The 19876-nt window shown below is 42.7% G+C and overlaps 1 protein-coding gene across 2 annotated transcripts; it reads left to right on the forward strand.

The window, feature by feature from the left end:
- Positions 1 to 11516: 11516 nt before the first annotated feature.
- Positions 11517 to 18786, forward strand: alkbh7 (alkB homolog 7). Of its 2 annotated transcripts, none has more exons than XM_020476747.2 (4): positions 11517 to 11937; positions 16032 to 16205; positions 16465 to 16589; positions 17596 to 18786. In XM_020476747.2, the coding sequence occupies exons 1-4, from the start codon at positions 11650 to 11652 to the stop codon at positions 17654 to 17656; spliced, it is 648 nt and encodes a 215-aa protein (XP_020332336.1). In that variant the 5' UTR covers positions 11517 to 11649; the 3' UTR covers positions 17657 to 18786. The 2 variants fall into 2 exon arrangements, with proteins under 2 accessions (XP_020332336.1, XP_020332335.1); XM_020476746.2 differs by having other exon boundaries at positions 11518 to 11937; positions 17529 to 18521.
- Positions 18787 to 19876: the final 1090 nt, after the last annotated feature.

Here is a 19876-nt window from a genome sequence, read left to right on the forward strand (position 1 = left end):
GTAGCACTGCCAGAGCCCTGCAAAATGACCTCTAGCAGGCCACAAATGTGCACGTGTCTGCTCAAACGGTCAGAAACAGACTCCATGAGGGTGGTATGAGGGCCCGATGTCCACAGGTGGGGCTTGTGCTTACAGCCCATCACCGTGCAGGACGTTTGGCATTTGCCAGAGAACACCAAGATTGGCAAATTCGCCACTGGCGCCCTGTGCTCTTCACAGATGAAAGCAGGTTCACACTGAGCACATGTGACAGACGTGACAGAGTCTGGAGACACCGTGGAGAACGTTCTGCTGCCTGCAACATCCTCCAGCATGACCGGTTTGGCGGTTGGTCAGTCATTGTGGCATTTCTTCGGGGGGCCGCACAGCCCTCCATGTGCTCGCCAGAATGATTTGTCATTATAATCCATTATAATCCACCTTAGCAGTCATTGTTGAGCACAGTGCTCATCCCTCTAGCGGTAACTGGAGGTAGAGCTGTAACCAGTCATTGTTGAGCACAGTGCTCATCCCTCTAGCAGTAACTGGAGGTAGAGCTGTAACCAGTCATTGTTGAGCACAGTGCTCATCCCTCTAGCAGTAACTGGAGGTAGAGCTGTAACCAGTCATTGTTGAACACAGTGCTCATCCCTCTAGCAGTAACTGGAGGTAGAGCTGTAAACAGTCATTGTTGAACACAGTGCTCATCCCTCTAACAGTAACTGGAGGTAGAGCTGTAACCAGTCATTGTTGAACACAGTGCTCATCCCTCTAGCAGTAACTGGAGGTAGAGCTGTAACCAGTCATTGTTGAGCACAGTGCTCATCCCTCTAGCAGTAACTGGAGGTAGAGCTGTAACCAGTCATTGTTGAGCACAGTGCTCATCCCTCTAGCAATAGCTGGAGGTAGAGCTGTAACCAGTCATTGTTGAGCACAATGCTCATCCCTCTAGCAGTAACTGGAGGTAGAGCTGTAACCAGTCATTGTTGAACACAGTGCTCATCCCTCTAGCAGTAACTGGAGGTAGAGCTGTAACCAGTCATTGTTGAGCACAGTGCTCATCCATCTAGCAGTAACTGGAGGTAGAGCTGTAACCAGTCATTGTTGAGCACAGTGCTCATCCCTCTAGCAGTAACTGGAGGTAGAGCTGTAACCAGTCATTGTTGAGCACAGTGCTCATCCCTCTAGCAATAGCTGGAGGTAGAGCTGTAACCAGTCATTGTTGAGCACAGTGCTCATCCCTCTAGCAGTAACTGGAGGTAGAGCTGTAACCAGTCATTGTTGAACACAGTGCTCATCCCTCTAGCAGTAACTGGAGGTAGAGCTGTAACCAGTCATTGTTGAGCACAGTGCTCATCCATCTAGCAGTAACTGGAGGTAGAGCTGTAACCAGTCATTGTTGAGCACAGTGCTCATCCCTCTAGCAGTAACTGGAGGTAGAGCTGTAACCAGTCATTGTTGAGCACAGTGCTCATCCCTCTAGCAATAGCTGGAGGTAGAGCTGTAACCAGTCATTGTTGAGCACAGTGCTCATCCCTCTAGCAATAGCTGGAGATAGAGCTGTAACCAGTCATTGTTGAGCACAGTGCTCATCCCTCTAGCAGTAGCTGGAGGTAGAGCTGTAACCAGTCATTGTTGAGCACAGTTCTCATCCCTCTAGCAGTAACTGGAGGTAGAGCTGTAACCAGTCATTGTTGAGCACAGTGCTCATCCCTCTAGCGGTAACTGGAGGTAGAGCTGTAACCAGTCATTGTTGAGCACAGCTCTCATCCCTCTAGCAGTAACTGGAGGTAGAGCTGTAACCAGTCATTGTTGAGCACAGTGCTCATCCCTCTAGCAGTAACTGGAGGTAGAGCTGTAACCAGTCATTGTTGAGCACAGTTCTCATCCCCCTAGCGGTAACTGAAGGTAGAGCTGTAACCAGTCATTGTTGAGCACAGTTCTCATCCCTCTAGTAGTAGCTGGAGGTAGAGCTGTAACCAGTCATTGTTGAGCACAGTGCTCATCCCCCTAGCGGTAACTGGAGGTAGAGCTGTAACCAGTCATTGTTGAGCACAGTGCTCATCCCCCTAGCGGTAACTGGAGGTAGAGCTGTAACCAGTCATTGTTGAGCACAGTGCTCATCCCTCTAGTAGTAGCTGGAGGTAGAGCTGTAACCAGTCATTGTTGAGCACAGTTCTCATCCCTCTAGCAGTAACTGGAGGTAGAGCTGTAACCAGTCATTGTTGAGCACAGTGCTCATCCCCCTAGCGGTAACTGGAGGTAGAGCTGTAACCAGTCATTGTTGAGCACAGTGCTCATCCCTCTAGCGGTAACTTGAGGTAGAGCTGTAACCAGTCATTGTTGAGCACAGTGCTCATCCCTCTAGTAGCAGCTGGAGGTAGAGCTGTACGCATTACAGTGTGCTGCATTAGCGGTGGTGGTGCACATTACCTTCTTGATGGTGGGAATGGCTTCTCTCATTATTTAACTGTATAACTGTATTATTTAACTGTATTTTTAACTATATAACTGTATTTAGCGGATTTGATATCCGGTCATCATGATCAATTACACCTAAATCTGCTTAATACTATTTTAGAAATATACTTTTCTTTCTTCAAACAAGTCATGTGGCACTATTACATATTGGTAACTTTCAAAAACGTAATAATTCTATATCATCACAGATAAATCAAGTGTTTTTCCTCTAATATCAATGTGTCTGACTACTACTTTATTATTTTAAGTAAAGATGTAAAACATAATAGAGTCATGTAAGAATAAATCATTTAATACATGTTAGATTGACTTTAACATATGAACTAATCATAACCTTAGCAGAATACAAATACATAAAGTTATATTCACCAAATAACATAATATTTGTTAACAGTACTCATAAAACAATAAGAAATCTTATTGACATGAGTTAGTACCACTTTTATGAGTTCTACTGACTGTTGGAGATGTTTGAGTAGCCACTAATCAATTAATTTAATGAGTTAGGCAGTTACTTTTTACAGTGTAACCATGGTAGAAAGGCCATGGGAGGAAACTTAACCCTTACCTTAACCTCAACCCTTACAAATACCAACTCTACCAATCTTCTACCCATTCAAAATTCACCCTATTTATTGTGTTGGACCATGTCAGAACCATGGATAGTTCCATGGAAACATCCCTCAAAGTCTGTTCAAGAACGTACAAGAACGTTTTGGCGAAACGTGTCGTTCAGCAAAAACCGTTCCACAACGTAGTGAAAGTTCAAGCGAACTGAATGCACCTCAGGATTAAGAAGCACAGGCCGGGTCCAAATACCCATAGCAGCATAGGCTACTACATACTTACACTGTATAGTCATTTCGGCATTTAATATACTAGAATTCACTTGTTTTTCCGACTCAAGTGTTTGACAACAGCTGATAATCAGATAAATTGATGCATTCTACCAGAATGAACGAATGATGGGAGTCAACGCAATCTAGCATTAGATCATGCATTTGAGCATTAGATCATGCATTCGAAATTTCGCAAATTTTCGCAAATGATTTAGTACACTAGTATGGTTATTTGGACACACACCTGAACTAGAGACACATAGAACTGTCCGTGGTGCTGAAAATGACCACAGTTCCTTGCTCAATTCAACAACTTCCAGGCCAATAGAACTGTCCATTGTTTGATACCTGTTTTAGCCCCTTATTTCCAGTCCTCTACTACAGGACCACCAGACTGTCGACACATTTGTTCTAGCCCTGCACTGACATACCAGATTCAACAACTCAAGGGCTTGGTAATTAGCTGACACACCTGATTCAATAACTCAAGGGCTTTGTAAATACCTGACACACCAGATTCAATAACTCAAGGGCTTGGTAAATACCTGACACACCAGATTCAATAACTCAAGGGCTTGGTAAATACCTGACACACCAGATTCAACAACTCAAAAGCTTGGTAAATACCTGACACACCAGATTCAATAACTCAAGGGCTTGGTAAATACCTGACACACCTGATTCAACAACTCAAGGGCTTGGTAATTAGTGAGTTGAATCAGGTGTGTTAGTGCAGGGCTAGAACTAAAACGTTCCCCAGGAGAGGGCTGTGAATTAGGGTTGATGCTGTGGACCATTTCAGCACCACAGACAGCTATTGGCCCTGCAGCAGTTGAACGGGACAATGGAACTAGCTGCCCATAGTGCTGAAGCTGGCCAGTAGAATACAGTGATTTCTAGGACAGGATGTTAGGATAGGATGAACTTTAATGTCCCTGAGAGGAAAATTGTCTTAGACACACAGTACTGATGCATACAAAATAAACAATGCACATTTCACATTCAGCATAATACATACATTGTACATTACTCATCATACACATTGTGCACTTCTCAAATAGCCACATACATAAAACATATTGCACCCACTGTCATCCATGTGACACACATTTCCTTTCCGGGTGGATCCTTCCCCCAGTCAACAAGCAAGAGAGACTTCTGAGGAGCGGTTGGGGTAGGGTTGAATTGGGCACGGGCGCGGCACACATGCTTGAGCTGGCCCATAGAAACAGAGTCTGTGAGCTAGCCGCTCTCTGGCTCTTCGCGCCGGTTGAGAGATGAGCTCTGTCAGCTTGGGTGAACCGCCGTGCCGGATCCAGCGCCTCCCGCCCACACAGGCGGCCTGCTTTGTGGGTGCCGTGTCTGTGTGCGATATCGTGTCCCGCGGACATAACCGCCTGATGCTAAACGCATCGAATGCGCTTGAGCAGGTCGAACTCAGAGCCAGAGGAATACACCAAAATCAGAAACAGAAACAAGCGCTGTGTAGAGGAAAATATGGATGGGTGGAGATTGCAATATGGTACACAGTAGAATATCAAACATGGGGTGGAGGGGCCTACTAAACTCATGCAAGAAACACTTTTTAGCTATGGCAGTTGGCATATGAAAAAAAGGACGGGGGGAGTTTGGAGTTCATTCCTAGATGGGCACGCATATCTGTGTGTGTGTTTGTTTGCGCATATCTATGTGTGCTTGCGTGTCACGACTTCTGCCGAAGTCGATGCCTCTCCTTGTTCGGGCGGTGTTCGGCGGTCGACGTCGCCGGTCTTCTAGCCATCGCCGTTCCATTTTTCATTTTCCATTTGTTTTGTCTCATTTTTCCACACACCTGGTTCTCATTTCCCTCATTATGTGTTGTGTATTTAACCCTCTGTTTCCCCCATGTCTTTGTGTGGTATTGTTTTTTTCTGTGTTCCCATGTATGCCCACTTTAGGCTGGTTGCGCTGGGTTATGTTCAACCCGTATTTTGTATTTCGTGTTTGTTTGTGCCGTGTGCTTTTGGTTCGCCAAATAAAAGGCTCCGTGTTACTACCAACTATCTGCTCTCCTACGCCTGACTTCCTACAGCCCGTCACACATACCCTGACAGTGCATGCGTATGTGTGTACGTGTGTTTGCAGTACATGTGTGCCCATATGTCTCATCTTTCTGTTGCATACTTGTCACCTTCATTGTTTGATATATGCTGTCTGTGTGGCCAGTTGATAATCTCTGCCACCCTGGAGTGTGCTGTGTTGTCTCTCAGTCAGAAGTCCCTAATCATCCCCTGCAGGAGACCCGGTCTCTCCCCCTTCAAGCACAGCCTGGCCTCCTCATCTTCCTTCTCCTCCTCCTTTGCCTCCTCCTCCTTCTCCCACCTACTCTGTAGAAGAAGTACCGGAAAAATTGGAACTAAGATCCAGATTGTATCAAATAAATACAATGTGGATCTTAGTGTGTGGAGGCTAATGTGGTGCCTCTGCCACTAAGATACTTATCAGCAATGAGAGAAACACCATATTTAACACCAATGGAATGGACAACCAACAAGTATGGGCATGTGTGCAGAGTTATACAACCCTCTCAGGGGTGGTTGCCTTACTTGCCTGGACCCATAATAAGACAGGTTCCAATAAGCATCCTCAATGGAGAGGTCCCTGAGTAGGCTTCATCTGCGTCTGTACAATCATCCATTTAAGATGTTAAGCCCTATCAGGAGATGTTTTTCTGAAAGCTCAAGTCTCAGACCAAGTGGTCGGTGCATCCTGTAGGCTGTGAGGCTGGGTGGTTCTGAGATGCAGTCTAAGAAGGAGCCGTGTGGGACTCAATGATTCATAAAGCTGAATAATTCATTGGCTGGGGGCATGTAGAGCTCTCTCCTTCTGCCTCTGTCCTTGGTGAACCGTCTCTCTCTGCCTCTGCTCTGACAGACCTACTGCAGTAAGTAGTCACTGTGTAGTCACAGGCTACAAAGGACCCCAGTAAAAGGACCCCAGTTCTTACCCCAGTAAGAAGTTACTATACAGCCAGGCTACAAATGGCAGACTTACTGCAGTGAGTAGACAGCCAGGCTACAAAGGACAGACTTACTCCAGTAAGAAGTTACTATACAGCCAGGCTACAAAGGACAGACTTACTGCAGTGAGTAGACAGCCAGGCTACAAAGGACAGACTTACTGCAGTAAGAAGTTACTATACAGCCAGGCTACAAAGGACAGACTTACTGCAGTAAGAAGTTACTATACAGCCAGGCTACAAAGGACAGACTTACTCCAGTAAGAAGTTACTATTACAGCCAGGCTACAAAGGACAGACTTACTGCAGTGAGTAGACAGCCAGGCTACAAAGGACAGACTTACTGCAGTGAGTAGACAGACAGGCTACAAAGGATAGACTTACTGCAGTGAGTAGACAGCCACATCACATTCTCTTTTCCTTGAGGACATTTTCTTTAAAAAAAGGGGTAAAAAATTACTTGTTTTGGAAGATGAGAGTAAAGCCTGTAAAGAGGGAGATGGGAGTGGTGTGATGGGGATGAAGGAGACATAGAGAGAGAGAGAGAGAGAGAGAGAGAGAGAGAGAGAAGCTGTAAAATCTGTTCTTGGTGTAAGTATACCAACATAGTTTACTGGTGAGGATGAAGTCACCAGAAGATCTGCAGAGAGCACTCCCCCCTCCTTTCTCCCCATCCTCTCTTTTCCCAGCCCCACTTCTCTCTCTTTCCCTCCCCCCTCACCTCCTTTCTCATCATGCCCTATTGTCCGTACCCCACCTCTCTCCCCCATAAGTTTCTTTCCTCAGGCTCCCAAAATACCTCTACATTTCTCACCTTCCCTGTTTCCTCAACCCCAATTCTCTACCCCACCATTTTCTCCATTTTACTGTTTTTCTCTTTCTCCCATAGGCACTTCTTATTCTATATCCTTCTCTCTTTTACTCTTACAGTACACCCTCTTTCTCTCATCCCTCTCAACCACACTCACATGTTTATCTCTACTATTAGTTCCTATACCTCTCTTCCTCCTCTCTTCTCTCACATCAGGGTCATTCAATTCTGGTCCTTCTGGGCTGCAGTGTCTGCTGGTTTTCATATCTCCCCGATAGTTACATTAGTAGCCATACACACACACCTGGTTTCCAGCTACTAAACCAGTGGCTGAGTCTAAAGCCAGGGATGCCAGGGAAGCAGAAGACACAGTGGTCCCTCAGACCGGGAGTTGAACGTCCTGGATGAACTTCATGTATATGTTTCAATCAATAGTGTAATACTAGTTACTCGGTCAGCATTCTGTCACAACACCTAGACTACTTCCTGTACCCATCTGCCTCTGCATGCAGTGCCACCCCACAACTGGCAATCACAGAGACCCCATTGAGAAAAGGCTCAGGGGGAGGAGCTAAGCTGGAGAGCAGCCAATGAGAGCAGCCTGGAGGACTCAGTGAGGGAGGTGATGAGGCATGGAAGGCAGTCAGTGAGGAACACACTGGATGACTTACCCCTTTCTCTAAACTTTCTCTCCTCCCTGCCTCTCCCCTTCCTCTCTATTCTTCCCTCCCTCCATGTCTCTCTTTGTGTGTGTGTGTCTCTGAGCCATGATAGCCGTAGCATAGTGAGCAGACTGAGCTGTCCCATTGTAGCAGTGTAGCAGCAGCAGTAGCAGAGCTGTCTGGTACAACTGAGTATGTGGATTAGCAGTGCCTTAACTCAGCCAAACCACCACTCCTACTACTGGCCGACTTTCACAATTGGCAGTGACTACATTCATTACAGACGTGAGGCCTAATCGATAGGAAGAGCTAGTCAGTGTGGGCTATAGGCATTACACGGGTGCCACTCCAATTGAAAAGACAGTGTGTGTGTGTGTGTGTGTGTGTGTGTGTGTGTGTGTGTGTGTGTGTGTGTGTGTGTGTGTGTGTGTGTGTGTGTGTGTGTGTGTGCGTGCGTGCGTGCGTGCGTGCGTGCGTGCGTGCGTGCGTGTGTGTGTGTGCGTGTGTGTGTGTCTGGAATATGGAAGGGAGTTCCATGCACTCATGGCTCTGTATAATACTGTAAGTTTCCTTGAATTTGTTCTGGATCCGGGGACTGTGAAAGGACCCCTGGTAGCATGTCTGGTGGGGTAAGTGTGTGTGTCAGCGCAACTCTTAGCCAAGAGAGACTGGCATGGTATTAATATTAGCCATCTGACTATAATGAAGAGCAAGATGTGCCGCTCTGTTCTGGGCCAGCTGCAGCCTAACTAATCAAATCAAAGTTTATTTGTCACGTGCGCTTCATACAACAGGTGTAAACCCCTGCTCAGATGTTGCATGCATCAACCAATGCTTACGTACAACGTCATCGCCCGTGTCATCGACTGACTGAATGCTAGAACATATGATGTGGTTAGCTGATAGGTAAAAACACCTATCCAGGCCTTATAAGATCTGGCACGAGTCAGCAATGCCTAGGCAGAGGAATGTGTCTGCTATGCCTGATGACGTTATATCTCGACAACGAGAGGGAGGCCGAAACATTGACAGTACTATTCATAGACACTAGGTGGCAGTATAGTATCATAGTTCCTGCTTGCTTCAATGAGAACCTTTCCTTCTCTAGGCTCTGCTCTCTAGGCCCTTCACTCTTGTATATTTTTTACCAATGACCTGCCACTGGCATTAAACAAAGCATGTGTGTCCATGTATGCTGATGAGTGTTAGAGGAATTTAATTCCTATATGTTTATTAACCAATTCAATTAATCACCCTGCCCATTCCTAAGAATTTGTAAGATACTTAGTTGCATAAAATGGGCAGAGACCAGTCTCAAAATCAATCAATAGCGTTTATTCTCGAGAGTACTGAAAATGGTACAATTTACAACAGATTATAAACTAAAAATGACGTCATAGGTTTTAAACTATCCCTCCTCCACTCCGATACAATGGCAGTATAGTTCACATGCCTTCCCACATCGTCCACCACCGGTTTAGATCATTTACTACTAGCCCAAGGTCTCCCTGTGTAGATAAGCATTCTAGTCTGACGAAAAGTTTCTACCAAGGAACAGACAGTCTGCTCTAATTCTTGATTATAATTACACACATTATATTCAGTACTAGGATTATAATGAGATTCAAACATCCATACAGTAACATAATAGTATTCTGTTTAGTCATAGTCCTGACTGGGGGGGGGCACACAATGCAAATAGTCCGGGTAAACATTGGTTACCTGTTCAGGAGTCTTATGACTTGGGGGTAAAAACTGAGAAGCCTTTTTGTCATAGACTTGGCACTCCGGTACCACTAGGTCTTTCTTTGCAGCACTGGACCATATGACTGGACAATAAATCAAATCAAATCATCAAATCACATTTTATTGGTCACATACACATGGTTAGCAGATGTTATTGAGAGTGAAGCAATATCTAACATGTAATCTAACAATTCCACAACAACTACCTAATACACACACATTTAAGTAAAGGGATGGAATAAGACTATATACATATACATGTATGGATAAGCAAAGACAGAGCGGCATAGGTAAGATGCAATAGATGGTGTAAAATACAGTATATACATATGAGATGAGTAATGCAAGATATGTAAACATTTTAAAGTGGCATTATTAAAATGACTAGTGATCCATTTATTAAAGTGGCCAATTATTTCAATAATGTATGTAGGCAGCAGCCTCTCTGTGTTAGTATGGTTGTTTAACAGTCTGATGGCCTTTAGATAGAAGCTGTTGTTCAGTCTCTCAGTCCCAGCTTTGATGCACCTGTGCTGACCTCGCCTTCTGGATGATAGCGGGGTGAACACGCAGTGACTCGGGTGGTTGTTGTCCTTGATGATCTTTTTGGCCTTCCTGTGACATCGGGTGATGTAGGTGTCCAGGAGGGCGGGAAGTTGGCTTTGTGCAGACCGCACCAGCCTCTGTAGAGCCCTTCGGTTATGGGTGGTGCAGTTGCCGTACCAGGTGGTGATACAGCCTGACAAGATGCTCTCAGTTGTGCATCTGTAAAAGTTTGTGAGGGTTATAGGTGACAAGCCACATTTCTTCAGCCTCCTGAGGTTGAAGAGGCACTGCTGTGCCTTCTTCACCACACTGTCTGTGTGGGTGGACCATTTCAGTTTGTCCTTGATGTGTACGCAAAGGAACTTAAAACTTTCCACCTTCTCCACTGCTGTCCCGTCGATGTGGATATGGGGGTCTGGCACCATTGTGGGGGTCTGGGGGTCTGGCACCATTTCCAGACATGGAAATTATTCATGAAAGTATTTTGTAAATTCCAAAAACAAATATTTTAATTTATAAAATACCTCTAAATTTTTTAAGCTCAAATAATGAACAAAACATTTTTTTGACAATAAAGTTTCCCTGCCAGACTTGGATTGTCCCGACATTCAAGAATCCTTGATTCACACGGTTGAAGGTCCTAGTCACTCAAAGTGACGGTTGGGAGGGTTGTAGTAAGCTGCATGACTGTCCTCAACAAAACCCTGCCTGATTAGGCTAGAATTGTGTCCTCTGCATCAACCATTAACGATTCATGGTTGGCTTTAGTTTGTTTGAGGCCCACCAGAGAACCTGTTTAACCTTTCTATTTATTTTGTTGCATAAAAGGAGACTAGTTTACCTAGTCAATAATTGTCATGTGTTTGTACAGCAGCAATTAGTCAAAAAAAACTGTGTTCTTATGTGTCCGCATACATGTACCTGCCTATGCTGAGTTAACTTTGTAGAGTGTTAAACACCACAACTCATATCAGTCCTCCACACCCATATCATCACCACCCCATTGTGCAAGATAGATGAAAGTAGTCCACAGAGAGGCTATGGTGGGGAAGTCAACCATGTAAGAGACGTTGGGACTTTATGAGCGTAGGTCATGCTTCACAAAGTTAGCACGACCCAGAGTCATATGTAGATATGGAAAGTAATGACTTATTTACATTGCCTCTAACTGTTTAGCTCTGGCATGACCTACAAAGATAGCATAGGTATAGCCTAGTGAGAAAAAGACACATAAAAGACAATAAAAGTGCTCAGAGCATTAGGAGTAGTAAAGTACCGTTATTGAAAGACAATCTATTTGATTTAAAAATACTTTTACATTCCTTATTTACATAGCCGTTATGCATTTGACATGGATAACACAGAATCTTGTTGTAATTTCAGTGAAAAGGTTAATAGCTTGTTATTTTAGGCCTAGGCAGGCTTTATTTATTTAATGAAGTGTGACGACAATACAACTCCCATAATGCAGTGCGTTTTCAAAATGTCGCCCTCCTTCGTGACCTGACTTCTGTGCCACCAGACAACAAAGCATAGCTTAATTTAGCAAATCAGACGGTCTAAATAAATAATTCTATTTACTGAAGCATGAGACTTCTGATTACAGTTGCCAGACGTATTCATAAACGGCCGCTGTACACTCCCACATCATGTCTAAGTTCGGCAGCGAGTTGCTCCGGGGCTGCTACGAACAGCAGCCTGCAGTTCAGAGATGACCAACTGGTCTGCGGTTCGACCGGAGAGCTGGTCCAGAGGCTTCGCGGTCAGGTGGAGGTGAGGACGGAATTCATAAGTGAGGAAGAGGAGGGTGCTCTCATGAAAGAACTTGAGCCTGGGCTGAGGAAGAAACGATACGAGTTCGACCACTGGGACGATGTAAGTTGTAAATAGACCTTGCTTGTTGACTACAAAGAAGTGCCTAGCTCACACTCACATTAGTTAGATAAAGCTGCTGCACGTCCTCAGCTCCAGCCGACACTCAGAGGGGCTGCTACAGTAACAGCTCTTTTGATTAGTTTCCCTATTGGCATCATGCAAATGTTTTATATTTCACCTATAAACATGCAGCAATAACATACATATCCATACTATACTAGATGCAGTAAAGTTTCATATTGGAATTGTTAGGCTATTAATTATCGTCATCATACATTACAAGGTGAATAGATCTTATTTTAGATTGATCAGTCAGTTCCCGGTTTCCCAATAGCAATGCAATTTAGGCTTATGCGTGTTTTAACGATGCATCGTTTCCCAAAACACCACGCAGAAGAACGTTTGCCAAGTGCATCGTTGGATCGTTTGTTGATACTGATATGTTTGAGATAAAAAAGCTAGTGGTGCTCTCGCACAATACTGATTAGCTCCAGATGAATAATATCACCTAGGCCTATATGGCTGCAAATATTGATGCTGCTTATTCTAATACCCAATATTTATGCACTAAATCACAGATTTGGCACATCATTGCACATGTTACACATCATGAAATACACTGAACAAAAATATAAACCCAACATGTAAAGTGTTGGTTTCATGAGCTGAAATAAAAATTCCCAGAAATGTTCCATACGCACAGAAAGCTTATTTCTCTAAATGTTTGTGCACAAATTTGTTTACATCACTGTTAGTGAGCATTTCTTATCTGCCAAGATAATCTATTCGCCGGACAGTTGTGACATATCAAGATGCTGATTAAACAGCATGGTCATTACATAGGTGCACTTTGTGCTGGGGAAAATAAAGGGCTACTATAAAATGTGTAGTTTTGTCACACAACACAATGCCACAGGCTTCTCAAGTTTTGATTGGGAGTGTAATTGGCATGCTGACTGCAGGAATGTCCACCAGAGCTGTTGCCAAATAATTTAATGCTCATTTCTCTACTATAAGCTGCCTCCAACATCGTTAATCTTTGAAGTTGTTGCATGCTGCGTTTTATATTTTTGTTCAGTATATATTGAGGCAAATATAACAGACAGTGTAGCCTATAATTAGCTAAATAGAACTCAATTTACTGAAAATAAAATAGATTTCAACATGAATAAAATATATAGCCCTATGTCAGTGGTGGTCGATGCCTCATTAAGATGAGGGAGGATTATTATTTTTATGATGAGCATCGCCTTATTTCTATTACAGCATATTAGATGACTCTCATTCATATTCCATTCACCCAGCTCAATATAACATTGATAGGTTTAGGCTACTACATGATACTACTACATGATTTTACCTATACCCATCATGAGGTTGCTACAATCTAGCCTATGAATGAAAGTTTAAAACGTAGGTGCACAGCTCAAGATAAATTTTAGTAGTCAAGGTGACAGACAATGACACATTAAATACTGCCTTGCACACTCTTGCCTGCATCTAGCTGATCTAGGGTGTAATCATTAGTTCAACAGTTGGAACAGTGTTTCTATTGGACAAATTCAGGTATGTTCATCCCTGTTCCATTTGCTTCCATTTAAGAAATGTGTTTTAATGAATACACCCCTGATCACAGTTCACTTTGATCGCAGCCACATACAAACAGTGTGATCACTTTGCTCGTTGTATAATTCCTTCTCACTTCTACACTCTCTCCTCCTCTCACCTTTTCCCTTGTGGACTTCAGTGCACAACAAATCAGCTGTCTGACCAGGCAAAAAAAAACGTTTAAAGCCAAACCTTCATATCATAACTGCTAACCACTACACTCAGCCTACATCGTTGTCACCATATTAACTAACGTCATAGTCAACATAGCTACGAGAACTAACGTGTTAGTAAACCCATTACAATCATGCAGTACAGTCACAAGCCGTTTAGCAGTTACACTGGTGGGCCCCCGGTGTCAATAAATTAATAAAACTAAAAGCTTACCTTAACTTCGAGGAGTTCCAGTGTTGAATAGCCATAGCCAGCGATCTAACATAGCATCCCTCTCTGTCTGAGCCGGGTATTTTGAATAGGCTAAACTAGCTAGCAAAGTGAAAGTGAAAAAATACAAAGGATAGCTATCTCTCTCTCTTGCTTCTCCTTCATTTTTAAACTCATGTATTTGTTCAAAACTGTTCAACTGTTGCTTTCTCTCTCTTTGAGTCAACTGCTCACCACATTTTATGTACTACAGTGCTAGCTAGCTGGAGTTTATGCTTTCAGTACAAGATTCTCTGATCCTTTGATTGGGTGGACAACATGTCAGTTCATGCTGAAAGAGCTCTGATAGGTTGGAGGATGTCTCCTGGAAGTTGTCATAATTACTGTGTAAGTCTAAGGACGGGGTTGAGAACCACGAGCCTCCTAGGTTTTGTATTGAAGTCAGTGTTCCCAGAGGAGGACGGAAGCTAGCTGTCTTTCTGCTACACCATGGTGCTATCCTACAGAGTGCTGTTGAGGACACTGTAGGCCTTCATTGCAAAACAGCGGGTTTTAATAAATTATTTGGTGACGTGGGTATATTTGGTATAGTTTTACCTAAAAAGGATCACTTTTTTAATGTTTCACTATCTGTATTTTTATGAAATTCACTGAGCAGGATGGTCTTCCTCTTCCTCCTCTGAGAAGCCTATGTAGCCTATAGCCTACTATAGCCTACTATAGCCTACTGTAGCCCACTGTAGCCCACTGTAGCCCATGTCCTGCTGTATCCCATGTCCTACTGTATCCCATGTCCTACTGTATCCCATGTCCTACTGTATCCCATGTCCTACTGTAGCCTATAGCCTACTGTAGCCTATAGCCTACTGTAGCCTATATTCTACTGCAGCCTATGTCCTACTGTAGCCTATTAATGCAGTTGTTACTGTAATTTAATAATGCCAATGTGCTTTCATTAATTGAAAACCTTCAATCTATTTTATGAGAATTTGTAAGATTCTCATTTGCATAAAATAATATTTTTAAATAATAGGTAACAGAATTTATTCTCGGAGCGCGCTCCCACTTAACCACGAGCAACAGTTTATATACAAATCATGACGTCATTTCATTGCTTTAACAGAATCCCCTCCTCTCGACCGGGACAAAGTGAGGTGAAAAGTTCATTCTAACTTACTAACACACTCCCAGGTAACTTTTGACCCCTCAACATTATCGATCACCACTGATCTGACAGTTCTAATTAACAGAACCTAGGAATGCACTCACTGTCTTATCTAAAAACCCCAGAGCTAAGTTTCTGTAGGTTCAACGTTAGGTTAACGACCTTATGTGTTTACACAGTCCACAACCCATTAGTTTCTTCCTAGTTGGAATGGTGTTCATTAACTTTAATTACTCCTTGTCCGTGTCACACAATCCCTTCTTATGAACTCATATTGTTAATCAGATATAAGAAAACAGAGTATAAGTTTACTTAGTTACAGTTCCATTTAAAATGATTTGTTCAGTCATTTAATCATAATTTTACCAACAGCAGTCATCTCAGTTTTTATTTTAAGCATCTTTTTAATCCTTTGCTTGTTTGAAACAACTGCAAAGAAATTGGCAACTTTGTATTTGTAGTCAACTTCGTTCTGAAGTAATCAGTGTTCACAGCGAGACGGATAAACAGCTTGATTCTATGTCTGACACCAGAAGGGCAGAAAATCATCCAACGACACACTTAGCTGATCTACGAGTGGTCTGAGGCAGTCGGTAAATAACACACGTTTTCAATTGCAACTTTAGTGATGATGTTTTTGGGGAACAGCTCTGAGATTTAATGATGCTCCTACACAGGTTCTCGCGATGAACTTAGCCTTAAAATGCTTTTGGGAAACCAGGCCCAGAACAGTGTTTGTTGGCTAACGGGGATGGAAATTGGAAAATAAAATCTCTCTCTGATTATGTAAAATCCTTGAAATCAATGTAAATTATCCAAATAATTTCACTCCTGGAACCCCAATTCCACCCCTGTTGACAATGATCACTCCCTTGAGGCCCTTACCAACATTTCATTAAAAAAAATTCATTCATTCTTTCAACATTCTGCTCACCAGGCGATTCATGGTTACCGGGAGACAGAGCGTGCTCAGTGGGGAGCAGTGTGTGAGGGGGTGATGGATCGCCTCCGAGCTGTGGCTTTCTCTGAGGGCAGCCCTCTCCTAGGCCCTGTGCATGTCCTGGACCTGGACAAGGCTGGATACATCAAACCACACATCGACAGTGTCAAGGTAGGTAGACGGCTCTCATATTAACCTGAGATGAAAGGCATGATAAATATGGAACATGGTGTTCTGTGTGCTAGAATTTTGCCCTAGGCACAAACAATTGTAATACTTTTTTGGCAAAAGTGTTATTTTACAATGCAGTTTGAAACTCAGTCATTCTCTCATCCCCCTTCACCCCTGTTGTTTTGTATCTTCATCCTGTCTTTCTCTTTCACTGTCTCCCTGACCCTTTCTTTCCCTTCTTGTCCTCTCTCTCTGTCAGTTCTGTGGCAGCACTATAGCAGGGCTGAGTTTGTTGTCAGACAGTGTGATGCGCTTGGTGAGGGAGGATGAACCCGCTGAATATCTGAACTTGTTTCTGCCCCGTCGCTCTCTCTACATACTCAGGTAAGGACCCAATAAGACCTGCCATAGCAACATTCTGTCTTTCATTGTTTACAAACGACCACCTGCGCATACACTTTAATCAGAGTGTACCTGGTAGGCCTAAGATAGGTTTGTACTACCCAAAACAATTCTATGGATTTATTTGACCGTAGAAAGAGAAACTGAGTAAATACCCTAATGAGAGTCTGCACTAAACAAACCCACAGTATCTCCTGTGGAGATCATGAAGTGGTTTACTTAAGTGTTCTATGTTACCTCCATGTTTGTTACACTCTGACTGAACGCCTCCTATAGCCTATAACTATCCTTATGAGGGCCCAGTGGTCCGCCTGGTCTGATGACCTGGGGTCGTATGTATCAACTATGGAACATCTCAGAGTGGGAGTGCGAATCTAGGATCAGGTCCTTCCCTGTCCGTGTTGGGGTTCATTCCACAAATTCAATTCTACAGTATTTCAATTCCCTCTCCCTCTATATTCCATTAATTTCAAATTTCAGCTAAGTCTTTGACTTGAGATAATTAAATCCTTCATGACCATGTCACTGTTCAGACAGCCTAGCTATATTGGAAGTTTAAATTATATATATTTTTAAAAGCAGTCAATTTTTTATACTAAATACATGAATTCCATTAACTGGGAATTGTACAAATATTGAATTCCAATTCAATTCCAAAGATTTATTTTTTTCACAATTCTAATTCCAATTTAATTCCATAACTTGAAGGTTGTTGACATTCGATTTGAATTCAACGTACAGTAAATTCTCCTCTTCATGAGTGAACACTGGTCCATGTATTCATATTCTTGTGATCTTAAAGGCTAAACTGATCCTAAATCGGCACTCATACTCTGAAACACTTGATATAACTCCTGGCATTTCACACATTGTGCTTGTGTGGTGAATGACTGATGACATTATTTTCATGCATCCTTCCAGGGACCAGGCCAGATATAAGTTCACCCATGAGATCCTTAAAGATGATGAGTCTCTTTTCTCTGGACAGAGAGTTCCCCGCCATCGCCGCATCTCTGTCATCTGCCGGAACCTTCCTGTTTGAAGCATGAGAGCCAAGAGGGACACAACTGTGACAGTCTCACTGGCAGTAGCCAGAGCTCGGTATTTTAAATGTCAAGAATGTCACTATGTTAAAATTTGATGTACACTCTTTCTCACTGTGCGAGAGACTGTTGGGAAAGATGATTTAGATGTTTCCCTTATCAGGTTTCATTGGAGCACTTCATAATAACTACCTGTACAGGATTTGATTCTGAATTAAATGTTGGGAAGGCATTCAGGTATGATGCATTTCTAAGGGTCATAATGCATTACAAGACTTGTCATAAGTATCTATGGACTTCTTATGCTAATTAATATTATATAATGAATCTGAGTTATTAGCCTTTTCAAAAATGCCATGTAGATAGGCAAGATGATAATTTGTAGGAGAAGCAGTTGAAGGAGAACCTGCATTTTCTGGTGAGCTTCACTATCCAAGATCTGTATTAGGTCATTATCAAGTGCGTTGAATTCTTAGAGCTAAATGGATACTTCAAATAGTTATAGCCCTATATTCGACACCACTTCTAGAAGGCTACAATGCGGAGCCTGGAAATAACTGGTGCCATTTTTTAAAGAATACTTGTTAACGACAACTCCAGTTACTGAAGGCGTATCTATAATCTGTAACTCTTTGTTCATCCATCTGAATTGTTTAATGTGTAGATATCTGTGTAGAAAACGTCTGAGCCTAAATCTTCTCCAAACCGGCACCTATAACCAGAGGAGTCATGCCCATAGGGGGCACAAGGGCACGTGCCCCCTCAGATTTGTCCTGTTAAAAAATCTATATAATAATTAAATGAATGACTAAACTTAATTTTCAGCCCACATTTTGTCATAATTGTTTATAATAAAAAAAAAGATCTGTCAGTGGTATTTAGTATTTTATTAGGATCTCCATTAGCTATTGCTAAAGCACCAGCTACTCTTACTGGGGTCCACAAAAACATGATGTAATACATCACAAGGATAGAACTACAATACATGCATTTATAATAATACACACATGATTCATACTGAATGCAAGTGCAATACACAAAAATGGAAATTAAATAACAAGGTTCCCCTGACGTGAATATATCAACCTTGTTTTGCTAAATTCCCCTGATGTGAATAAAGCTACTTTGTTTCTACAGTTACAATCCGTAATGTGTATCCTGCCGTAAAGTAGACTTTTTACAGTTACCACGTGCAATGGGTTTCATTTGGTAAAATGCAACATTCATGAACATGACATTTCTAGGCTTTGAATCTTGAGCCTTGTTGCTTAGTCTATCGACCTTAACGTGTTGGCTGAGGTATAGTGTTTTAGTGTACCACTCATAAGGGTTATCTGAGGTAATGGGTTGCGGTGTACCACTCATAATGGTTATGAGGGAATGGGTTGCGGTGTACCACTCATTATGGTTATGAGGTAATGGGTTGCGGTGTACCACTCATAATGGTTATGAGGTAATGGGTTGCGGTGTACCACTCATAATGGTTATGAGGTAATGGGTTGCGGTGTACCACTCATAATGGTTATGAGGTAATGGGTTGCGGTGTACCACTCATTATGTTTATGAGGTAATGGGTTGCGGTGTACCACTCATAATGGTTATGAGGTAATGGGTTGCGGTGTACCACTCATAATGGTTATCTGAGGTAATGGGTTGCGGTGTACCACTCATGGTTATGGGGTAATGGGTTGCGGTGTACCACTCATAATGGTTATCTGAGGTAATGGATTGCGGTGTACCACTCATAATGGTTATCTGAGGTAATGGGTTGCGGTGTACCACTCGTAATGGTTATCTGAGGTAATGGGTTGCGGTGTACCACTCATAATGGTTATCTGAGGTATTGTGTAATGGGTTGCGGTGTACCACTCATAAGGCTTATCTGAGATATTATACCAGGCTTTGGACCTGCTCATCAAATGAACAAAGTCCCTGTGAATCAGAAGGAGTCGTTAAACTCATATTAAATGAACCTTGAACAGATGGTTGTTTCAACTGAGGCTTTTTTGCCAGTTGGTGCTGTTTAAGATGAGGGAGGACAATTCTTTCTTTTTTATGAGCATGGCCTTATTTCTATTACAGCATATTGGATGACTGTCATTCATATTCCATTCATCTAGTTCAATGTAACATTGATAGATTTAGGCTACTACATAATGCTACTAAATGATTTTCCCTATACCCATCATAAGGTTGATACAACCTAGCGTACGAATGAATGTTTAC

Source organism: Oncorhynchus kisutch, unplaced genomic scaffold (genome assembly GCF_002021735.2).
Source record: "Oncorhynchus kisutch isolate 150728-3 unplaced genomic scaffold, Okis_V2 Okis06b-Okis10b_hom, whole genome shotgun sequence".
Lineage (NCBI taxonomy): Eukaryota > Metazoa > Chordata > Actinopteri > Salmoniformes > Salmonidae > Oncorhynchus > Oncorhynchus kisutch.

Coding starts and splice junctions, on each gene's coding strand:
- alkbh7 (XM_020476746.2), top strand. CDS start 11,650: ATGAGACTTCTGATTACAGTTGCCAGACGTATTCATAAACGGCCGCTG. Junction 11,938..16,031: donor AGTTCGACCACTGGGACGAT/GTAAGTTGTAAA, acceptor TCTGCTCACCAG/GCGATTCATGGTTACCGGGA. Junction 16,590..17,528: donor CGCTCTCTCTACATACTCAG/GTAAGGACCCAA, acceptor GCATCCTTCCAG/GGACCAGGCCAGATATAAGT.